The sequence below is a fragment of the Rana temporaria genome, chromosome 11 (genome assembly GCF_905171775.1).
Source record: "Rana temporaria chromosome 11, aRanTem1.1, whole genome shotgun sequence".
Taxonomy (NCBI): Eukaryota; Metazoa; Chordata; class Amphibia; order Anura; family Ranidae; genus Rana; species Rana temporaria.
In genome coordinates this window covers 57,409,920-57,429,679 of record NC_053499.1, presented here as the reverse complement: position 1 = coordinate 57,429,679, position 19,760 = coordinate 57,409,920, and the positions used below count along the sequence as shown (strand labels likewise).

General features: G+C 43.7%; 1 protein-coding gene across 3 annotated transcripts in view; it reads right to left on the bottom strand.

The window, feature by feature from the left end:
• Window positions 1-6,592: 6,592 nt before the first annotated feature.
• The window catches only part of SLC25A45 (solute carrier family 25 member 45), a 55,166-nt gene continuing 41,998 nt past the window's right edge, over window positions 6,593-19,760 (bottom strand). For 2 of the 3 annotated variants that reach the window (XM_040328592.1, XM_040328591.1), the window contains 3 exons: window positions 15,800-15,982; window positions 12,664-12,931; window positions 6,593-6,968 (listed from right to left, as the gene is read on the bottom strand). In XM_040328592.1, the coding sequence (XP_040184526.1) occupies window positions 6,700-6,968; window positions 12,664-12,931; window positions 15,800-15,982 (720 nt within the window). In that variant the 3' untranslated portion in view covers window positions 6,593-6,699. Of the gene's footprint in view, window positions 6,969-12,663; window positions 12,932-15,799; window positions 15,983-17,181; window positions 17,761-19,760 lie in introns of those variants that run through there. The other variant, XM_040328593.1, reaches the window with a different exon arrangement.

Genomic DNA, 19,760 nt, shown 5'->3' with positions numbered 1-19,760 from the left:
GACAGGCTAGATTCCCCCATTACGGTAAAGGAGATCCTGCAGGCACTGAAGTCTATGCAGCCTGGCAGGACGCCAGGGCCTGATGGTATCCCTGTTGAATTCTACAAGCATTATGCGACAGAGCTTGCCCCTAGATTGCAGGCCATGTTTGCCTCGTCGACGGGGTCGGGGAGACTTCCTGACACCATGAGGGAGGCGGTCATTGTTGTGATTCCCAAACCCGGGAAGGACCCGATGCTCTGCTCCTCATATCACCCCATCTCCCTCCTGAATGTGGACGCGAAAATATTGCCCAAGGTTCTAGCCACGAGATTGAACACGGTTATAACGGCTCTGATTCACTCTGACCAAACTGGGTTCATGCCAGGCAGGGCCACCGACATAAACATTCGGCGACTCCTCACCCACATAGACAGGGTGGCCGAGGGTTCGGCGGGCGTGGTGACCTCACTTGACGCGGAGAAAGCTTTCGACTCTGTTGAGTGGGGCTAACTTTGGAGAGTCCTCTCAGGCTTTGGGTTTGGTCCGGGCTTCCTGCACTGGGTGCGCATGCTGTATGCTAGCCCTGTAGCTAGGACCCGCACTAATGGCTGCCTCTCGGAGGCTTTTCCACTGGGACGGGGCACGCGACAGGGGTGCCCACTCTCCCCGGGGTTATTTGCACTTGCGTTGGAACCACTGGCCATACAGCTCAGGGCGGAGGAGAGGGTGCGTGGGATATGGATTGGCCCGATTGAGGAGGTAGCTATCCCTGTAGGCGGATGACACTCTGCTATACTTGGAAGATGCTTCGGCCTCTTTGCAGACGGCACTGGAGATGTTCGACCACTTTGGTCGTTACTCAGGGATACGCATTAACTGGGACAAATCGGTCCTGTTTCCGCTGCATCCCAGGTCCCCACGACCCACATTAAACAATCCGCTCAAGTGGGTGGATGAATTCACCTATCTGGGTATTAAAATTACGGGCATAACAGAGGACTATGTGGGTACTAATTTACAACCCCTCATGTCGCAACTAGTATCTAAATGTGCAGTATGGCGCTCCCTACCTCTGACACCTGTAGGAAGAGTCAACATCTTGAAAATGTTTTTTCTGCCAAAGTTTCTTTATTTTTTTCGGAGCACACCATCTCATCTTCCTGGATCCTTCTTCCGAAGACTGGAGAGTGTGGTGTTGTCCTTTGTGTGGGCAGGATGGCCCCCCCAGAGTGGTGAGACAAATTCTATACCTCCCTATGTCGGGGGGGGAATGGCACTCCCAAACTTCCGTATTTACTATTGGGCGGCAGTGTTGGTCACGGTGAGGTGGTGGTTCTCCCAACCAAGAAAGAACCCAGCGGTGACGCTGGAGGCGGCCGTTTTGGACTCATATGTAGTGCTCAGTAACTTGCCATTCAGGGGTCTTAGGGCTAGCCCCTCCATGACGTCGCTTATGCGTACTACTGTGAGAGTCTGGCAGGAGGCTAGAGCAATTTATAGAAAACCCGAATTGCGTCTCCCCACACGCCCCCTTGTGGGGCAACCCTATGTTGCCCCACTTTGATACTATTCCAGACCCATCTCTCTGGGCGAAAAAGGGGATCACTACGGTCAGACACATAGTCCTGGATGGTAGGCTCCAGACCTTTCAGGAGTTGTGCAGCAGGTGCTCTTTGCCGGCCTCTTTCCAGTTTCGGTACAGACAGCTGAAGCATGCCTTCAAAGCTCAATTCCCTGAACCTTTGATCATGGAGTCGGACTCCATAGAGCGCCTTCTGATCTCTGATGTGATGGGGCGCCCCCTCTCTTCCCTATATCTTTATCTCATGGTGGGGTATGATTCTAGGCTCACTAGAACTTGGGATAGGTGGAAATCGGATATCCCGTCTCTGGAGGAGGAGGAATGGGAGGACTGCCTTTCTACACATATCCCTTCTTTAATTGCCGCTAGGGACAGATTTCGCAGCTTAAATTTTTGCACAGAGCAAAATATAGGAGAGACCCTCACTGTCCGAGATGTAAGCAGGAGGTAGGAACTTTTTGGCATATGGTCTGGTCTTGTCCCAAACTTCAGCCCTACTGGGCGGCTGTGGCCTCTACTCTTAGTGATATTTGCAAGATTAGGATACAGGCTGACCCGAAACTCTTGTTGTTGAGCTATATGGAGGACGTGGAGGGGGATAGATACTGCAAGTTGTGTTTGACATTCTCCTTATATTATGCTAGGCGGGAGATTATGCTAAAATTGAAGTCGGAGGATCCCCCCGCCCATGACTCCTGGCGGAAGTCGGTGACCTCGGTGCTGCCTTTGTACAGGCTGACCTACGAAAGTAGGCAGTGTCCGGGAAAGTATGATAAAATACTGTATGGTCTGCTTGGACTGATACCTGTGCGGTTTTTGACCCTCTACCTGCCTGAGGGTGAGTTGAGGGCGATTGTTGTGGTGGCCCCCTCCCTTCTTTTGACACCCCTGTGCCCCCCCTCCCTCTTTATCCTCTCCCCTTATCCCCTAGCTCCCTCCCTTTTCTGGTCCCCTCCCTGCCCCCGGCTTCTCCCTGTACATGCTATTTTATGTGCTGTGGGAACTGTTGGGGGTGGTGATGTGTTTGGCTTATTATGCTATACTGGATGTTAGATGGAGTTATTTTCCTTACTGGTGTATGGGCGGGACTTACGAATGTTCTGGATATGTACTTTTGTATTATTGTGTTTTGTAACCTGATTAAGATGTAATGCTGAATTGTCTAATAAAAAGCTTTTTCTGTTAAAAAAAAAAATTTGACTCCATATTTTGCCCTTTTGCTAGGAATATTTTGTTTTATACCTAGCCGGCCAGTAAAGTGTGCCAGGGACTCATCCACACATATATTTTGATCAGGGACATAATGTTCAGCAAATCTTTGGGAAATACATTTCTAAGTGGGCGAATTTTATATAATTTGTCATAGTTGGGATGATCTCGAGGAGGGCAATGGGTGTTGTCACGGAAGTGAATGATCAACTCATAGCGGGACATCGGCATTACTGAAAAATAAATGGGAATGGGGTGGGTGGACCAGTAGGCATGCTCTTCATTTTTTTTTTTTGGAAGCCCCATGGTAAAGTGAAAGGGGGAATGCTTTCTGATCCTTAGTTATAAGGCAGCCATGTTGGGTTGGCAAGAGCATCTGGATAAGTACAGTATGTAGTGGCCCTGACTCTTGGGGGATGTGACACTCCAGTGCTGGTCCCGGGGGGATTTGACACTCCATTGCTGGTACTGGGCCTGGACATTTCATCCTGGAGTCTATCGCTGGTGGCTGCCTGGTTTTCAGAGCGCTGTATCCTTTTAGGACCCTTTATTCCTCTGATTTGGTCACCGATCTACTGCTTTCAATTGGTTGAAAAACTCTGAATTGGAATCTGACTGTGGGAACTCCCCACTGCTCTCATCAGTCATGCTCAGAATCTGAAACGCCTCCTCCCTGCTGTAAATTGTTTGGACATGGCTGGGACTTCACTGATGATGGTGGCTGTGTGACAGATACTCTGGTGATGGGCACTCTGGTGATGGGTGGCTGTGTGATGGTACGCTGGTGATGGGCAGCTGCGTGACGGGTATTCTGGTGATGATACTAATACGCAATGTGCGACAGGTGCACTGCTGATGGTCAATGATAGCCGACAGATGCACTGCTGACAGTCACTGATGGGCGACAGGTGCACTGCTGACAGTCACTGATGGGCGACAGGCGCACTGCTGACAGTCACTGATGGCCGACAGGTGCACTGCTGTCGTTCACTGATGGGAGACAGGTGCACTTTATGGGCACTGATGTGGTGACTGATGGGTGACAGGTGCACTGAGGGAGGGGGGGACAATAACACTGCTAGGCACTGATGAGGACTGTAACACTGCTGATGGGGTGATGTGACAGGTTCTATTTATTTTTTGTGATTCTGGAGTACACTGACAGACACAGATCAGTAACCCACTGATCCTGGCTCATCTTTCCTCACACTGGAAATGGTGTGTGAGTAGAGAAGAGCCAGTAACAGCCATAGTTCAATTTAAAATATCTGGGTATCTCAAAGCCCTGGTGCTCCTCATCATTTCCCCTTTCCTTTGTGGACCATGTTGTAAACACAGACAGGTAAACCGGTACATTTGTGATCGGCTGTGAATGGATCACATCCGCTGTGATTGGCATCCCCACGCTGTGCACTCTCAATTGCATGCATGCGCCGTCTGAATGGGCCAATGTGATACGACGTCAGCCCAGAACGAGAGCCGCCCCGCTACGCTGTCATTTTACTATGGTTTACATTTCTCTGGTGCTGAAAGATTTATGTGCAGTGATTTTAGTGTGCTGTAATGCCGCGTACACACGATAATTTTTCGGCATGAAAAAAAAACTAAGGCCCGGATTCACAAAGCACTTGCGCCAACGTATCTCAAGATACGCCGCGTAAGTGCAAATATGCGCCGTCGTATCTGTGCACCGGACCCACAAACTAAGATACGCCTAAAAATAGGCTTCATCCCGTCGACGTAACTTGCCTACGCCGGCATGGCGTGGGCGCATATTTAGGCTGGACGCATGGTGGCGCTCCCAGCCATTCAAATGTGCAAATGAGGAAAATACGGCGATTCAAGAACGTACGTGCGTCCGACGCAGGCTACGAGTGGTGCGTGTAAGTTGTACATCCGGCGTAAAGTTAAGCCCCATAAAGGAGGTGTAACCCAGCAGCAGACATGCAAAGGTCTGCACCAAGGAATACAAGCCGGCGTATTTTACGTAGTTTACGTTGGATGCGAGTCTGGCTGGGCGTAGGATACGTTCATGGCGTAGGCAGTGATCGGGCGTATCTTAGGTAGTTGTACCGACGTTATTGTATGCATGCGCAGGGGGATGTGTCCATAGGACGACGCATGCGCAGTTCATTAAATGTACTTGTCTGGCGCTCGGACCATCATTTGCATAGGGTCACGCCTCCTTTGCATGGGTCAAGCCCACTTCCACCTACGCCGGCCTGCGCCTTCGTAATCTTTGCCATGCCGACGCAGCGTGGGGAGCAATAGCTTGCTGAATGCAGTGCTTGCTGCTTCGGCGTAGCGCACAGGGGGATGCGCTGCAGCGGCGTAATGTGCGCCTGCTGTCTGTGAATCCGGGCCTAGGTTTTTCCAACTTCATCATTAAAAACAACGTTGCCCACACACCATCGTTTTAAAAAAATGATGAACAAAGCGCAGTGACGTACAACATGCACTCTAAAGGGGAAGTTCTATTCGCCTTTGGGCTGCTTTAGCTGATTCCGTGTTGGTAAAAGACGATTCGCGCTTTTCTGTCTGTTACAGCGTGATGAATGTGCTTACTCCATTATGAACGGTAGTTTTACCAGAACGAGCGCTCCCGTCTCATTACTTGCTTCTGAGCCCACACACGATAATTTTTTACAACTCGAAAAACGTCATTTTTTAAAACGACTTTAAAAGATGCAGCATGTTCGAATTTTTTTTTTTTGTCGTTTTTCAGAAGCCGAAAAATGATGTGTAGCCCACACACGATCGTTTTTTTTTCTTCAGCAGCAAAGTAATTTTATTACTCTTGTAGTATAGAAAAAAATAAACTTGGAGCCTCCCATGTGTGCTTCCCTTTTTCCTACCCCTTCTACATTTCCTATACTTGTATTTCTTTCTTCTTTTTTTGCCAATTGTTTTATTCTACAAACTTTGCTAGTGAGATTTAGATGTACCGTACATTATCATTAATTTCTAATAAAAACCTTATAGGAAAAAATATCTTAGGCCCATGTTGGATGGGCAGTTCTGATACTGGCAACACATCACCAACTTCAGAATCATGTCAGATAACCCTTTTCACTCACTGGCTTGAAGCACTGCAGAATTACACCTGCTAACAACGGAACAGAGACAGAGTAACATATACAGTAGGCTTCCTAGAAAAAAGGTAGACAGTTTCTTAGCAATCTTGTTGCTGGCATATTGTCAACAGATTGTTTGCCTGACATGACCTTTACACTGCCATAGTTAAATAGCTTCAAAATCAGTCATTTGGATGTAGCATCTAACATGACCTAGACTGGTGAGATGAACTTTATTCCCGTAAGACTAAACTTTGATAAAAAGTGTATTATAATGCAAAAAATGTGTAGATAACCATTACATAGAATGTTTATTTTTATTTTTTTTTAATACCCATCCATTAGTGCACTGACTGAAAGGGTCACTAAAGGAAATTATTTTTTTGCTGAAATGACTGTTTACAGGGTATAGAGACATAATAGTTAACTGATTCCTTTTAAAAATGATTAAAAATAGATAAAAACCAATCATATAATGTACCTACAGTTTAGTTTCGTTTTTGCTGTTGTTTCCTGGTTCTCTGATGTACAGAGCCAGAGAGCCAATAGAGGGCAGTGAAGGTTTTGCAAAACGAAACTGGATTGGTGCTGAGGAGTTTTAGACACCCAGTAATCACACCTCCTTGATTAATCACCACAGTGAGAAATCTCCCAGTACTGTGGTGATCAGGAAACAGACACCCAGGAAGTGTCCAGAACAGAGAGGAATTACAGCGACATCAGAGCAAAAACGAACAATGAGGACATGAAACCAGGACTGCAGTAAGGTAAAGGAAGCGATTTAGCTATAAAAAAAAAATTCCTTTAGTGACCCTTTAATGCGTATACTATATTTCTGGTTATAGTCATCATTTATCGTAAGATAAGGAGAAGCTTTTCAAAACTCAGAAAAGTCACTGCATTGACAGGGAAGCCTCTCAAGCTGTTAACTGTGAGACCTTTCAACAGTACACAGAGTCCTTCTTGTTTAATACTTTGATAAATGCAGTCATATAGTCCCTTATACTGCACTTTATACATGCCATCCATCTGTAAGCGTGACTTTATAACATCCATTGGGTTTGCAGCTGCCCACCCCACAGTTCCTGCACAACCGCCAGCAAAAAGCATTGTCCATGTACCTGAAGAGACAAAACAAAAAAGCGTGTCTTTTCTTCCAGCGTGAATTATAAACCTCTCATGAAAGACAGACCCTGGGTAACTATGCTGCTACAACTGCCGGCACTTATTTTTTTACCAGTAGACAATAGTTTCTTAAACTTAATATTGTACAGTACAGGACACAAGACTAGTATTCAAAGACCATGAGTTATATGCTGCTATCTACATATGATTGGATACTAGGAAAACATTTGCTAGGGCCGCCCAAAGAGAGTACCTATACAGCCCTGCCAACTTAATGAGGTTCCTGTTTTTTGCTGTCTTTATATAATGGACCTGTTCTCCTTATTTGCCTTGCACTACCAAGCAGTTTCCAGATTGCTTACTGTGTGGGGCTAGCCTGTAAAGTTTGCATTGGGCACCAAATCCTGCATTAGGAACTCACCTTGGCATGAAGTGCAATACGTGGAATTAGCTACAGTGTGTCGTGGTCCTATGGTTCCCAGACCCTGAAGATCCCTTTGGGTTATTCCCAACCTGACAGGTATAAGTCTGAAATAGGCCCAATAACACCATCTTCAAGGCATAACGCAGTTTAGTGGGCAGAGCATTCACTTTATTGTTGTGTCCCCTGCCATTTTGTTTCCAACGCTCATCAGCACTAGCACTTTTAAACGTGGTGGTTTTACTCCACCCCTAGTATAAGCTAACTGTGCCACACTTTCCAGATGACAGTTTTTACCAGCCTGATTCACCAGGAACACATTCAGTATGTTGATGTATTCTTATGGCCACACAGCCACAGGAACTCAGTCAGCTCCTGGGTTATAGTGACTCCTTCTCTGGACAAGCAAAACCCCATCTATTTCGTACTCCTAAACTGGAAGTACCCAAACGGGGATCAACTCACTAGCAAGGGCAAATCACAGGAGCAAGGGAGCTGGGATAAAAGGACTAATAGCATGCATTTTGCTGAATGTCTACAGGAAACACAAAACACTGCTCAACACCTCTCAAACACACACAATGGCTGGTTCTTTGGCAAATTCTCTGCACTTTAAGAACCTTCAGTTTCTAGAGGACAAATACACTACACTTCCTCTCTTCCCCTGACCCTGTTTGGGAAGCAGAAGCAAGACCTCCTTTACTTAAGGACCCTTTCACACTCAAGCCTCATACACACGCACGGTTTTCTTGGCAAGAACCAGCAAGAAAACTGCTGGCAGAGCTTTCCTGCCGAGGAAACTGTGCGTGTGTACGAGGCTTTCAGGTTTCTCTTTAAGAAAACTGCCCAAAATCTCGATGAGAAAAATAATGAACCTGCTCTCTATTTTCTCGTTGTGATTCTCAGCAGTGTTTTCCTGCCGAGAAACCCGAGCGTGTGTATACTTACCTGTTGCCGTTGAAACCCGCGCATGCTCGAAATGACTTTTACGCATGGGCGGTAGCTTCCTAGGCATAGGTAGGGTGTAGCAAGATGGCGGCGACGGCATTAAATGTGACGAGCGCATGCTCGTCATAGTCGATGACGTCACCGTGTTCGAGCCATTCAAAAGAACGGCGGTTCTTTTGAATGGAGTGTCTGTACACTGGGCCGGCAAGAGATTCTTGCCAAGAATCTCATCAGGAAATACAACGTTTTTTTCCTGACGTCATTCTGGGCCATGTGTACAGGGATTAATACATTTTTACTGTGTTTTTTTCGTACACGAAAAAGGTTTCCCTTTAAATGGGGCGATTCACACACCTGTGTTACAGGTGCAGTGCATTTTGAAAAGTCCTGCATGCTGCATCATAGGTGCGGTTTTAAAAACTACACCAAAAACGCAGCTTCTCATTGAAATGAATGGAGATTGTGTCAAAGTCGCTGTAAAATCACAGGAAAAAAACGTACCACCATTTTGCAATTTTGATTCACATTTTTTACAGGTGCAGGCAACCCAAAAACACACCAGAAATGCACAGCAAACGCATCTGAAGCACAGCAAAATCGCAGTAAAAACACATATGTGTTTTTACCGTGATTTTGCTACAGAGCAGTGTGAAAGTACCCTAAATGTATGGAGGAAACTATTAAGGAAATTGATTTTGTACAGAAGGCAGGAGGCAGTGGACACTTTTACTTGTCTTGCATCTTATGAGGCATAAGCTATGGCTATGGAAGTGACTTTGGAGATACCCTTTGGAATATGCTTAAGCCCTTTTGACTTGAAGATCTGCTGTATAGCACATACTCATAACTACACAGAATACATCCGCTTCAGGAAGTGTGTGTGTGTGTGTGTGTATACATATACATTCACACACACACACACACACTTTGCAAAAGTTTTAGGTAGGCGCGAAGAAATGCTGTAAAGTATGAATGCTTTCAAAAATATATTTTTTAATTATTTATTTTTATCAATTTACAAAATGCAAGGTGAGCGAACAGAAGCTGAAATCTATATCAAATCAATATTTGGTGTGACTATGTTTGGCTTCAAACCAGCATCAATTCTTCTAGGTACACACAGTAGTTTTGGAAGGAACAATGTAGGTAGGTTGTCCCAAACATATTGAAGAACTAACCACAGATCTGTGGATATAGGCTGCCTTAAATCCTTCTGTCTTTTCTTGAAAGATTTGAGGCAGCCTACATCCACAGAAGATTTGTGGTCAATTCTTCAAGATATTTGGAACAACCAACCTACTAAGTTCCTTCAAAAAGATGTGTTTAAGTGTACCTAGAAGAATTAATGCCATTTTAAAGGCAAGGGGTGGTCACACCAAATACTATATTGATTTAATTTGGATTTCTCTTCTGTTCATTTGCGTTTCATTTTGTCCAATGATAAAAAATGTATTATTACCACTTCTATTTTTGAAAGCATTCTTAATTTAAAGAATTTTCCACACCTTCCTAAAACTTTTGCACAGTAGTGTATACTCGGTTCCCGGGTTACAAACAAGATAGGGTCTGTAGGATTTTTCATAAGTTGAATCTGTTTTTAAGTCGGAACTGGTACATTTTTTAAGTGTAGCTCCAGCCCAAAAAAAAAAATGCTTTTTGGATAGCATAGGGAAGGGTTAAATGGGTTGTAAAGGTAATTTTTTTCCCCTAAATAGCTTCCTTTACCTTAGTGCAGTCCTCCTTCACTTACCTCATCCTTCGATTTTGCTTTTAAATGTCCTTATTTCTTCTGAGAAATCCTCACTTCCTAATCTTCTGTCTGTAACTCCACACAGTAATGCAAGGCTTTCTCCCTGGTGTGGAGAAAGCCTCTTGAGGGGGGAGGGGGCGAGCAGGATAGTCAGGACGCTCACTAACATACAGCTCCTTTCTCTATCTGCAAAGTAGAGAGCGTCCTGACCCTCCTGCTCGCCCCCTCAAAAAGCTTTCTCCACACCAGGGAGAAAGCCTTGCATTACTGTGTGCAGTTACAGACAGAACAGGAAGTGAGGATTTCTCATAAGAAATAAGGACATTTAAAAGCAAAATCGACGGATGAGGTAAGTGACAGAGGACTGCACTAAGGTAAAGGAAGCTATTTAAGGGAAAAAAATGTTTACCTTTACAACCCCTTTAACACCGCTGTAATGTTTGTTTTGCTATTTGTGCTCCTATTCATAAGATTTCTCCTCACTTTCTGTCCCAATGACAATTGGATTTTGAACATTTTGGGTTTTTGTGGAAACAAGCCTTGGTGATAAAGCTTCAATGAAGGTACCTTTTTCCCATAAATAACTCTTATGCCACGTACACGCGATCATTTTTTGGGTTGTAAAAAAACAAAGTTTTTCAGCCTCTAGAAAAACAAATTTTTTCCAACTTCATCATTAAAACAACGTTGCCCACACACGATCGTAAAAAAAAAATGGTCTAGCAAAGCGCAGTGACGTACAACACGTACAACGGCACTATAAAGGGGAAGTTCCATTCGAATGACGCCACCCTTTGGGCTGCTTTAGCGGATTTTGTGTTAGTAAAAGACGATTCGCGCTTTCTGTCTGTTACAGCGTGATGAATGTGCCATCTCCATTACGAATGGTAGTTTTACTATAACTTGCTTCTGAGCATGCGCAGGTTTTTCATGTCGTTAAAGCCCACACACGATAATTTTTTACAACCCAAAAAATGACATCGTTTAAAATGTCGTGAAAAAATAGAGTATGTCCGAGAAAAAAAATTGTCCTTTTTCAGAACCCCGAAAAATGCTCTGAAGCCCACACACGATCGTTTTAAATTACATTTTTAAAAAACCTTGTTTTTTAAACCCGAAAAATGATCGTGTGTACGCAGCATAACAGGAGTGAATATCCCTTCCTAGGGGTAGATTTTCTCTCACTTCCTGTTGTCTCCCTCCGTTTGTAAGTAGGAGTCCTTTGTAAGTCAGATGTTTTGTAAACTGGGGACCGCCTGTATATCACTCATTTAAAGCATGCTTTTTTCAGGTCTGTGACTCAAAACTTTTGAAGCCTAACAGACAGGATTTTTCAAAAGAGGGCCAGCAAAGGCATCCCTCATTTTTTTTAATGACACAAGTCATTATAAAAGCTGTGAACAATAAACATAGCCCTAAAGGATACACATTTGTAGCAAACTCAACAAACAAGGCAGTTTGAAAAAAAATAGGCAAACCTAATGAAGCGAAGGCACAGGCATCTAGCCATAAGTTATACAACGCATGCTTAAAGCGATTCTGTCATTAATAAAAAAAAAGTGTAAATTAAAGTAGACTGTAAACATGCACTAATAATAATTTTTAGTCCATCCATTGGTGATTGGAAATGCTGCTGTCTTGCAAAGCTACACCTGATAGGTAGAATCTTCAGCAGGCAACACTTCTCGGTTTGTTGGATACATGTCTAAGGCTGGGTTCACACTACGGTTTTCCCGTCCGTCAGCCGCATACGATTTCAGTATTGAAAACGTACGGGCCCGGACGGGAAAACGTATAGATAGACAATGCATTGCAAATCGTATGCACTCAGATGCATCCGGGTGCGTACGATTTGCTGGCAAAACGTTTTTTAAACGTACGCAAAACCGTGTTCAACCACGGTTTTGCGGCCGTTTTTAAAACAGTATGGCAAACGCATACGTTTTTCTTTAACATTAACGTCAATGGAAAACGCACATATGTGCGGTTCCATACGTTCCCGTCCGTTTCAGCCGCATACGGTTTTTCATATAAATCGTATGCGGCTGACGGACGGGAAAACCGTAGTGTGAACCCAGCCTAACACTGGAGATGCAGCGCTATATGTGATGCAGAAGCTGACAGGCAAAACCACAGCATGTAGTATGAAGATACAGGCATTCAACACACCAGAAAGCGTAAAATGCTAACAATTCTACTGGCAGGTGCCATTCCACAAGAGTAATGTTTCCATTGACTGGCGGTGGGACTGGTACTTTTGTACAATTAAAGGCAGCTTTCATTTATTATTGTTATTATTTTTTTAACCAGCAGTGTCACTTCAAGGTGTAAACCTTATTGACACTACTGAGGTCAGCCTTAAAGGCCTCTACATATTGTTGCTTTGTTGTTATGAATGAGGATTATTCAAAGACATTCCTTGTACAGGAATTATGTGCAGAGTCTTTGTCTTCCTTGGCAGTGACTTAGTTATGGCCAGCTTGTTGGCATTATCATATCAGACCTACAATACACATTGGTGAATTAACCTACATTATGACTTTTCTTGGTGATTTAAAACATTCATACTTACTTGGCATTTCTCCATTGCTTGTCATCCATTTGCAAATTACTTCATACGTTAAGAAATAGATACCAACAGTAGGCACATCCCGCAGAACCAATGCAGTAGACCCTCTGTAGAGACCAGTAATGCCCTCCTCTCTTAATATGCTTCTAGCACAGTGTATTGGGCCATGGTATTTAGCCTGAATGTTGCCTTCTGTTTTATGTCTCTTCAATGAATCAGTCTGGTTCTGCAACCTTATTTTTATCAACTCAACTGGCGCTGTAAAGTATACCTACATATAAAAGAGTTAAACACCTGTTTAGTCATTACCTGATTTGCCACAATAATATAACTTTTTCAGAATAAAATCTACAGTATCTGAGAAATTGCTTAGTTGTGTTACTGTACAATATGTCTTTCTCTCCTGAAAGTGTATGCCTCAGTCAATTTGAGAAGTGCTCCTAGCTTTTGATCTTGAGAACTTTTTTGTCTAACATCTCTGTACTAAACATGCAGGGCCAGATTCAGGTAGCTCGGCATATCGTTGAGCGGGCGTAGCGCATCTCATATGCGCTACGCCGACGTAACCCTGAGAGGCAAGAGCAGTATTCACAAAGCACTTGCTCCCTAAGTTACAGCGGCGTAGCGTAAATGGGCCGGCGTAAGCCCGCCTAATTCAAATTTGGAAGGTAGTGGGGGTGTTGTATTAAAATTGCTCAGAATCACGTCGCATATACTGCCTAAAAAAACGACGGCTCAATGCGTACGACGTGAACGTAACCTATGCCCAGCCCCATTCACGTACGACTTACGCAAACGACGTAAAATCCGACGGCTGTTCCGACGTCCATACCCTAACATGACTTACCCCTGCTTTATGAGGGATAACTATACGCCGGACATACGCCTTACGTAAACGGCGTAGCTTACTGCGACAGGCGCAAGTATGTTCGTGAATCGGCGTATCTAGGTCATTTGCATATTCGACGCGTAAATCAATGGAAGCGCCCCTAGCGGCCAGCGTAAATATGCACCCAAGATACGACGGCGTAGGAGACTTACGTCGGCCGGATGGAGCCAGAATTCAGGCGTATCTGGTTTCAAGAATACGGCGCATAGATACGACGGCGCATCCTAGAACTGACGCGGCGTATCAACAGATACATCGGCGTAAGTTCTCTCTGAATCTGGCCCGCAGTCTATCGGTGACAGACCCAACCAGGACAGGGGCTTTTGGAGAGCCACTGAGTATGGCCCATGGAGAGAGCAGATCATTCTCCAATGATGGAGAAAAATGTAATGAACGCTAAAAGCAAGGCTTGGATCAATTTTCTGAATAAGGACAATAAAGCTTCCCTTCTGGAGTGGATGGAAAGGTGTAATATTAATCTTGGGGTGCAGGGAGGATGCTATGAAGGACAGGATTATTAATCTTTGATTTAGTATTTTGATATATCTGTTTTTTAACTGTTTATATATGATTGTTATGAGAATCTGGACTCGCCTTTGGTGGTAGAAATAAAGTATTTTGGAAAAAATAAAGAGTCATTCCTTTGGTTTTACTTCAACATCTTGTCTGTGTACAATGCTTGGGGTAAAAGGGCTGGTATTAGCTCTCGGTCTGCTGGAACAGTTTGGAGAGTAGGAGGCACTGTTTGGCAGAAGCACCTAAGCGGGATGCGAAGCGTTCAATCACACTATCTAACAAAATACTTCAGTTATGAGTGTATAGTAGACATAATCTACTGCCTTCCTACACCTCCCAGGGACTCCAGTGGCAACATTTCCCTGAGTTCCTGGCATTGCACCTCAACCACCACTAGTTTTAATTTTTTATAATGAAAAACTTAAAAATTCATCAGGGAAATAATCCAATTTATATGATTATGCCATTTTTAAATTGAGAAACAATATGTCTATAAAGTCTTGGCACCCAGTGCCAGTTGAGGATTCATAGTAAACATTTTGATCGGAAAAGTAAAACATTTTGTTGAATTGCTATTGTTTTCCGTTTTATATCCTATCAAGCTGCAGATCATCAGTATCACATTCTCTTTGGTATGCTGCTCCCAGTGAGTCCATGACAGAGTAATGCAGGGAGACATATCACACATCAGTTCTTGTTTAGGTTCCAAAAACAAATACTTTGTGCGTTAGAATCTGATAACATTATTGATAAAGGGTTCCGTTACCTGAAAAAAAAAGGAAAATTGGAGCAGACAGATTCTGGAGCAGCTGTGCATATTAACCAATCAGCTTATATCTTTAATTTGCTCTGATACGTTTAGAAAATAAAAAGGTAGAAGCTAAATAGTTGTCATGCACAGCTGCTCCAGATTCTGTCTGTTTTTGGATAGATCAATACAAACTGATATTTCATGTCTTCTATTTATCTATATGCATTCCAATGAGACTGTATAAGGTACATGCACTATTTTTTGTAAAGCAGCACACCACAAATGCGTTACCGTGCATTACTGTGCACTACAATTACACACCCATTGGCAAGGTGCTGTGGGATACCATTAAGAATGAATGACATAATGCACAGGCATGCAAAGCACATTGCTGCAGCTCAACAGTGTAAGTCCAGCCTAATGTTTCGGCTTCTCTGAGGAAGCCCTTGCAGCTTCCTCAGAGGAGGAAAAACATGTTAGAGTGATAGAGCCAGATTCACGTAGAGCGGCGTATGTTTAAGCAGGCATAGCACAGCTCATATGCGCTACGCCGACGTAACATTGAGAGGCAAGCTGAGTATTCAAAAAGCACTTGCTCCCATATTTACGCCAGCGTAAGGTAAATAGGCCGGCGTAAGCCCGCCTAATTCAAAGTAGGCAGGTAGTGGGCGTGTTGTATTAAAATGAATCGTGACCCATGTAAATGCATGGCCGTACGAACGGCGCATGTGCGCGCATGCTCAGAATCACATCGAATTTACGCCCTAAGATACGACGGCTCAATGGCAACGACGTGAACGTAACCTACGCCCAGCCCCATTCACGTACAACTTATAGATTCATATTAAATATTATTTAATATTCAATTAATAATTAAATATCCAAATGAGAGAAAAAAAAAATCTACAAACTGAGCACTATAAACAATACCATAGATGATACAATTTGCAGATGAATGTTTACTTTAATATTTATAAACTTACCTGGACTAGACCCGAGAAGCACCCAGCCACAAACACTTGATGATTTGCTGGTGGATTCTTCCAGTCTTTACTTGTTGTATTGGTTAAATAGTATAGGGCATTACTATATGATCCAAATAGAATGGCATTGCTTACTGCCACACTGCCCACTGGAAAACTCATACCTTTAAAAAACCCTAAAACCTAAATGTGAACAAAAATTTACTATAGGTTATAATCAGATCCTAAAAATAGAATGGCATTGAACATTGAAGTTGACCTGAAACAGATTAATGTGAACTTTCCACCATTAAACTCACTTTTTCCTCATTCAGTTCCTTCCCCTCCCTCTTACACAACCATATACAATTTATTTATTTTTGTTTGCATTTATTGCTTTTGTTGCTGCATTCCCCTACCACTTCCTTATTGCTCGCCTATGGGTAAGTTGACATCCATACAGGCATGAAATCCCACAATACATCAACAGGATAAGAGAAGAAAAAAGAAGGGCACTTCTGGATCACAGCAGAAACCAGAGAGAATGGGCCTGATCCACAAAAACCCGGCAGAACGTAATTTTTCCTATTTAAGTTTCACCGCCGCAAAATCTCTACCTAAGTGCCCGATCCACAAAGCACTTACCTAGAAATTTTGAGCGGTGTAACTTAAATCCGTCAGGCGCAAGGCGTTCCTAATTTAATGGGGCGAGTCCCATTTAAATTAGGCGCGCTCCCGCGCCGGACGTACTGCCCATGCTCCCGACGTCATTTTCCCAAGGTGCTTTGCGCGGTTTTACGCTGTGCCGGGTTTTGAGAATCGCGACGGGCGTAAAAAAAAAAACGAGTTGCGGCGGGAAAAAATAAAATTTAAAAAAAAAATGACAGCGACGCGGGGTAGAAGGGTCTACTTTTACAAGATGTAAACAGTTTAGGCCTTGTAAAAGCAGCCCTAATTTTGCGACAGCAAACTAATACTTACGGAGAAAAAACGAAGCGTAAAAGCTTTGTGGATCTCCGTAAGTGCTAATTTGCATACCCGAAGCGGTAAATTCCCCCAAATGCCCCCATCGGCGGCTGCGGTACTGCATCCTAAGATCCAACAGTGTAAGTCCCTTACACATGTCGGATCTTCTGCCTATCTATGTGAAACTGATTCTGTGGATCAGTTCCATAGATAGAAACAGGGATACGACGGCGTATCAGTAGATACGCCGGCGTATCCCTTTTGAGGATCAGGCCCAATGTTCCTAATGAAAACAGTTCATGCAAATATTAGAAGTTGATTTCCAACACTAGGGCAGCACTCCAAGGAGGAAAGCAAAAACCCTAAAAAGGTAAACAGAAAAAAAAGGCGCCTCTAAGTGCAGAAAACTTTAATAGCCAAGGGGTAAAAACACTTACTATTAGGAAAAGTAAGCAGGCTCATCATATTATGTGAAGGATCCAGCATCAGTAGTCCCAACTTGATCCAAACCGTAGCAGGGTGTCTGGGGTCCCCACCGTCAACCAGAGGGAAGCCGTGTGGAAAGGACCTGGGAGAAAGCAGCCCGCTGTGTAGATCCAGCGTGGAATGCTGGACTTGTGGATGACGTCAGCCTGGAATGCAGAAGCCGGGAAAATACGTCTAAAGGACAGGATGCATTTCAGGGCTCCTTCTTCATGCCGTAAAAGATGAGCCAATATTCAGTCCTTATATAAAGACTATGGGTGTGATGGGGGAGAGAAGTGTGGGCGAAGACAATAAACGACAGCAACGGGAATCCAAGAGCATATATATCACAATACATCCGATGATTTCATTTGTTTAGCTCTGTTGGAGGAGCTATGCCATGCGAATATAGACCACAAATTGCCCCCCGCCCCACAAGATGATATTGATGTCATTCACATGCTCTACACCCAGCATTTCATGAGTTCACCATCCGTTAAACATACAAATTTGAAACCCAAATCCATCTTCTACCCCACCCACTCCATGCATTGAAACCTTTTACCGCATAGTCTATGCTGAGCTTCTTGACGTGCGTGTCTGCCAAACATAAGAGAGTTCATACCCTCACCCTAGCCAAAAAGAGTTCTCTTGAGAGCCTTAGTAACAACTTTGACTTGGTCATAAAGTCGGTCGACAAAGGAGGGGGTATTGTGGTGCAGGATAGAACTGAATATGTCATGGAAGCATGCTGGCATCTGGCGGACACTAACACTTACATTAAACTTAGTTCCGATACACTACCTAGATTTACATTAGAAGCCACTGCTCTTGTCAACAATGCCCCCACAGGATGCACTTTTCTTGGTCAGAAATTTCCACTATACTCCCTGGGCCGGATTCAGAAAGAGATACAAAGGCGTATCTCCCGATACGCCGTCGTTTCTCTGAGTTCCGAAGGTCGTATCTATGCGCCTGATTCATAGAATCAGGTTACACATAGATAACCCTAAGATCCGACAGGTCTAAGTGTAATATGCAAATGAGGATTCACGCCGATTCAGAAACGAACGACCGCCTGGCGCTTTTTTTTTACGTCGTTTGCGTTCGGCTTTTTCCGGCGTATAGTTACCCCTGCTATATGAGGGGTAGCTAATGTTAAGTATGGCCGTCGTTCCCGCGCCGAGTTTTGAAATCTTACATCGTTTGCGTAAGTCGTTCGCGAATACGGCTGGACGTAATTTACGTTCACGTCTAAACCAATGACATTCTTGCGACGTCATTTAGAGCAATGCACACTGGGAAATTTTACGGACGGCGCATGCGCCGTTCAAACAGAACGTAAAAAACGTGGGGTCAACCAAAATTTAAATAAAACACGCCCCCTACGTCCCCATTTGAATTACGCTGCCTTACGCCGCAACACATACGTTACGCCGCCGTAACTAAGGGCGCAAATTCTTTCTGAATAAAGAACTCGCGCCCAAAGTTAGAGCGGCGTAACGTATCGCGGGTCGGACAGATACGCCATTGTATCTGAATCCGGCCCCCTATTTTTATCTACCCAAGGTGCATAAAGATCTCACCAATCCCCCTGGTCGTTCTATTGTGGCAGCAATGGAGAGCATCACACGTGGCTTCTCTTTATATGTTGATCAATTCCTTCAACCCCTTGCCCAGTCATTACAATTGTACATCAGAGATGGTATACATTTATTAGAACTCTTCTCACCTTACACATTAGAGGAATCCTATTACGTTATACCTCCGTGTGTAGGGTTTGGGGTAAACGTGGAATAGCAAATGCTCCTACAGAGGCACCATCCCCTAAACGTATGTAACTGTGTTTCAAAAAAATATAGGAACAGGGGTGGGACTTTAATTGTGCCTCTGAGGAATGTTGAAAATAGAATACGAATACATAGATTTATAGAAAAGTAAACAAATTTTATTTTTCAGTCATAGGGCATTACAGTCTAGAAATAAAATCAATTGTAAATAAGTTACAGTTTTGGAAATGTTAAATTCAAGGTGTGCGAGTCCACAGCAGTTGTGGTAAGTTGGCATACGCGTTTTCGGTGACAGATCCGCTTTGTCGGGGCCTTTAGCAATAGTACAGTGAAGTATCACAAAGATTCTAAAAGTAAAATGTTGACAAACAATACATGAATAACATAATTATATATAGAATAGAATACAAATGTCTGGAAGATAAAAAAGTTGATACCTTTATGTACATATTTTGTCACATTGAACAAGGGTCAATACAAAGATATCTAAAACATAGACAATTTCATAAAAAATCCCTATTGATGTACAGCGATGCCTTGTATGTAGAGAAGGGTTGGGTATAAATACTAGTAAAATGTTGATAATCTACACATTAGAGTTGAAATTTTCATGTATAGATATGTGTACTAATGAAGACAATAAGCCCACATTCATGTGTATATGTATGAACTTACCCATAAACTGTAGTTGGAGAACATCGACTCAGGGGGACGGATAGGCCTGGGAGCCCGTGGGACACCTCTCCCCCACCTCGACTCTG